Genomic DNA, 4,824 nt, shown 5'->3' with positions numbered 1-4,824 from the left:
TCTGTATTTGCACGTGCCAACAATGTCTTTTCAAGTGTCATATTGGTGCAATGGTCAGGGTATATAGAATTCTGATTCTCAGCCCCTTTCCCTCAGTACTCTGTCAGTCTTGTTCCACTGGCATCTACGTTTAGGGCAGCAGGGAAGCAGGCCAGCGGCAGCCAGATTCTTGATCCTTGTTGGGAAGTATGGCTTTAAGCTGTGGAAAACTCTATAGAATTCTTTTGGAATATGTGAGAATCACAACTTATCCTTGGATTGACTGTACATAAGTTGGTCTTTTGCTACAATTCTTACCTGATGATTGATGAACGTTTTATGAATAATTATACAGAATTTCTGTTGAGTGAAATGTTTTTCTCCTCCTTTATTATTTGTCTGTCATCTGTTCTGTTTTCTCCTCCTGAATTACATAATGGATCCCTGTGGTCTACCTTTTATGTCTCTCACCTGTTCTTGAATAACCAACTTCTCTCTCTTGCTCTCTCTCTCTCTCTTCTTGTTTCCCTCTCAGCCTTGGAGAGAAACTTAAGTTCTTTTTTTTTTTTAATTTAATTTATCTATTTATTTATTTTTAATTTATTTTCAGCATAACAGTATTCATTATTTTTGCACCACACCCAGTGCTCCATGCCATCCGTGCCCTCTATAATACCCACCACCTGGTACCCCAACCTCCCACCACCCCGCCCCCCGCCACTTCAAACCTCTCAGATTGTTTGTCAGAGTCCATAGTCTCTCATGGTTCACCTTCCCTTCCAATTTCCCCCAACTCCCTTCTCCTCTCTAACTCCCCATGTCCTCCATGCTATTTGTTATGCTCCACAAACAAGTGAAACCATATGATAATTGACTCTCTCTGCTTGACTTATTTCACTCAGCATAATCTCTTCCAGTCCCGTCCATGTTGCTACAAAAGTTGGGTATTCATCCTTTCTGATGGAGGCATAATACTCCATAGTGTATATGGACCACATCTTCCTTATCCATTCGTCTGTTGAAGGGCATCTTGGTTCTTTCCATAGTTTGGCGACCATGGCCATTGCTGCTATAAACATTGGGGTACAGATGGCCCTTCTTTTCACTACATCTGTATCTTTGGGGTAAATACCCAGGAGTGCAATTGCAGGGTCATAGGGAAGTTCTATTTTTAATTTCTTGAGGAATCTCCACACTGTTCTCCAAAGAGGCTGCACCAACTTGCATCCTCACCAATAATATAAGAGAGCTCCCCTTTCTCCACATCCCCTCCAACACATGTTGTTTCCTGTCTTGTTAACTTTGGCCATTCTAACTGGTGTAAGGTGATATCTCAATGTAGTTTTAATTTGAATCTCCCTGATGGCTAGTGATGATGAACATTTTTTCATGTGTCTGATAGCCATTTGTATGTCTTCATTGGAGAAGTGTCTGTTCATATCTTCTGCCCATTTTTTGATATGATTGTCTGTTTTGTGTGTGTTGAGTTTGAGGAGTTCATTATAGATCCTGGATATCAACCTTTTGTTTATACTGTCATTTGCAAATATCTTCTCCCATTAAGTTTTTTTTTATTTAAAAATTAATTTTTAAGCATTGTTTAATCTACTTTTAAATACTTTCTACATGAAGCACTGGGTGTGGCACATAAACAATGAATCCTGGAACACTGAAAAAATAAAATAAAATTTAAAGAAAAGATAAAGTATAAAACAAAAAATACTTTCTACTGGGTTTTATTTGACCAACAATTTCAGTTTTATCCCATAAGACAAATTTTTATCTCCTAGTCACCTTTTCTCCTCCTAGCTTCTCTTTCATAGACTGCTTTTGTTTTATTGATGAGATTGCCTCCAGAATTCCACACAGGATACCATTGAGGCTTTTCTTTAGTGTCTCACCATCTTTCTGCAATAACTTCTTTCCAGGAAAGACTGTTTGTTTTGATGACTAGTTTATTTCCTCCCTATTGGTTTAAAAGTTCGTGTCAGTTCTCGGAGGCTTTCTATTCCGCTCATTCTTTTAACTGGACTTGTAGATTGCTCACAATTGGGAAGTAGCTTGGAATTCCTCACCAGGCATGGGGGTTATTCTTAGATGTCTGCTGGTGTACCTCACGTTCCTCTCCCTCTGACTGCCATGTAGGGTTGGGTATTCTTGGGCAGAAAAGCAACTGATGGTCACCAGTTGGCTGCATACATGGTCAAGCCAGGTCAGGAAGTTAAGAGAATTCATTTGATTCTCCTAAATACATCTCAGGTTCCACGTCACTCTGATGAGCTCTGGGAGGTCTCAGCTATCCAGGGACAGAAGCAAGGGGGTGAATAACACCCTCGACAAGGGGAAAGGAAAAAGGCCTGGGGGTTTGACCCTTACATCAGTTTTGCCACCACTTACGCACTCTCTTCTGTGCTCCCAAGGTGTGAATGGTTTTCTGGTGGGTACCATGACTGAGGACAGGAAGAGGTCAATTTTGGAAACACAGGAAGAGAACAATTCAAGAAACAGTTCTAGGAATTAATATGAAAATAGGGAGAAAGAAGCAATGAGCACAGAGATAAAATATTACTATTATTTAATATGAGATAGGATATGTTGAAAGGTCCATGAATTAAGGACCCATCCAAACATGTTCAAAGAAAGAGGTCAGGGAGCAAGTGAATTACAGATATATGCCCAGAGCATTTTGTAAGTTAAAAATAAAACTTGAAGGGTACCTGGAGAGCTCAGTGGGTTAAAGCCTCTACCTTTGGCTCAGGTCATGATCCCAGGATCCTGGGATCGAGCTCTGCATCGGGCTCTCTGCTCAACACGGACCTGCTCCCCACCGCCCCCCCACCCACCTGCCTCTCTGCCTACTTGTGATCTCTGTCAAATAAATAAACAAAATCTTTTTTAAAAATTTAACTTGAAGAGTTATTTTTCCTGTACATCAATTTGTTCAATATGCATCCCAAAGATAGATGACTATAAGGTTTGAGGAATGTATATACTTCTCTGGAAGTGCTTCTAGAATGGGACAGAAACGTCCCATTAAATGCTTCCTATTCACACAAAGTGTTCTGTGTAATCAGATTTGCCTATGCACCTTTGATGAAATTAGCCCGTTAACTTATCCTCTGAGCTCCTCAGGTGAGAGAAACTAGGGAATAGAGATCTATCAGGGCCCCTTTACCATCACTGGATGACATGTTTGCGTAGGACCAGGTTCTTCACAGCGGCCTTCACGTCCTTGTTCCTGAGGCTGTAGATGATGGGATTGAGCATAGGGGTCACCACCCCATAGAAGAGGGAGGTGAGCTTGTCTGAAATATCCTGCTTGTCTGCCCCCAGGGGATCCTTGGATTTGGGTTTCCCATACATGAAGAGGATGGTCCCATAGAAGATGACCACGACTGTGAAGTGGGCAGAACAGGTGGAGAAGGCCTTTTTCCTCCCCTCAGTTGATGGGATCCTCAGGATGGTAGCAATGATAAACACATAGGAGACAAAAATGAACAGAACTGGAATGCCCAGAAAGATCACATTGGCCACTGTCATACTAATCACATTGATGGAGATGTCAGCACAGGCCAACTTAAGGACAGCCAGGATCTCGCAGGTAAAATGGTTGATGACATTGTTCCCACAGAAGGGCAGTCGCATAGCTAAGGATGTTTGCACCATGGCAGTCATGCTTCCAGCTGTCCAGCAGCTGACAGCCATGGGCACACAGGCAGCCTTGCTCATGACCACGGGATACCTAAGGGGGTTACAGATGGCCACATAGCGATCAAATGCCATCATGCCCAGAAGCACACACTCTGTGGCTCCCATGGCAAAGGAGAGAAACATCTGCATGACACAGGCTGAGAAGGAGATGGTTTTCCTGGGGGTCAGGAAGCTGTTGAGAATGAGGGGGACTGAGGAGGTTGTGTAGCAGATGTCCAGAAAGGAGAGGTTCCCCAGGAAGAAGTACATGGGCGTGTGCAGGCGGGAGTCAAGGGCAGTCACCAGGATGATGATCCCATTGCCCAGCAGGATGACCAGGTACATCAGGAGGATGAGCACAAAGAACATTTTCTCCAGCTTGGGGTGGGCTGAAAGCCCCAGGAGGATGAACCCCACCACAGGAGATGTTGAATTGGACCTGTCCATGTATATCTTCCCTGTAATCTGCCGGAACTCAGAGAGCAACTTCAGGATTCTCTGATAGGTAAAATGGCCAGAAAGCCATTGAGGATATTTTCCTTGCTAAGCAGCTGGAGAATGGCCCTGGCAATGCCGGGGGCTCTTTACATTGTCCTAATTAAATGCAGAGAAATTGGTCAAAATCTTCTTTGTGACATTGGCCACCTATAGAGGTGTTTGACATTTCACAAAATTAGATTTAATCTTCCTAATCACATTTAAAATTAACATCACACATTTACCTCAGCTTATACCATGTGTGGCTGATTCATTTTAATCATTGTTGTAGGAATTGTTATACTCCATTTGTATGAATTTTTTTCTTTTGAGGCATAAGACTGGTGGAAGTAACTGATCTTAATCTCAATTCCTGATCATTCCCTTCTCTATGTAACTTTGGATATGACTTCCCTCCTTTTTTATAGTTCTCTCTCACTGTCCAATGAATGAATATCCATTCGGATATTGGCGGGAGTCAAGGGCATTCGGATATTCATTCATTGGGATATGCATTCATTCATTCCTTCACTCACCTTCCAAACTCCTTGGAGTACTTACCAAAAGAACTTTCACCAATCATTCAATGTATGGGGATTATCAAGTCCCTTTTCCTCTCTGGGCTCTGTTTCCCTAATACTCATTTTGGAATGGATTGTATTTAGAGATATTCTATCC

At 42.3% G+C, this 4,824-nt stretch overlaps 1 protein-coding gene across 1 annotated transcript; it reads right to left on the bottom strand.

Moving 5' to 3' along the window:
- Window positions 1–3,156: 3,156 nt before the first annotated feature.
- Window positions 3,157–4,116, bottom strand: LOC116570763 (olfactory receptor 13C7-like). The gene has a single exon (XM_032308274.1). The coding sequence runs from the start codon at window positions 4,114–4,116 to the stop codon at window positions 3,157–3,159; it is 960 nt and encodes a 319-aa protein (XP_032164165.1).
- Between the last annotated feature and the right edge of the window lie 708 nt (window positions 4,117–4,824).

The sequence above is a fragment of the Mustela erminea genome, chromosome 12, assembly GCF_009829155.1.
Source record: "Mustela erminea isolate mMusErm1 chromosome 12, mMusErm1.Pri, whole genome shotgun sequence".
Taxonomy (NCBI): domain Eukaryota; kingdom Metazoa; phylum Chordata; class Mammalia; order Carnivora; family Mustelidae; genus Mustela; species Mustela erminea.
This window is presented reverse-complemented; position numbering and strand designations above follow the sequence as displayed.

Coding starts and splice junctions, on each gene's coding strand:
- LOC116570763 (XM_032308274.1), bottom strand. CDS start 4,116: ATGGACAGGTCCAATTCAACATCTCCTGTGGTGGGGTTCATCCTCCTG.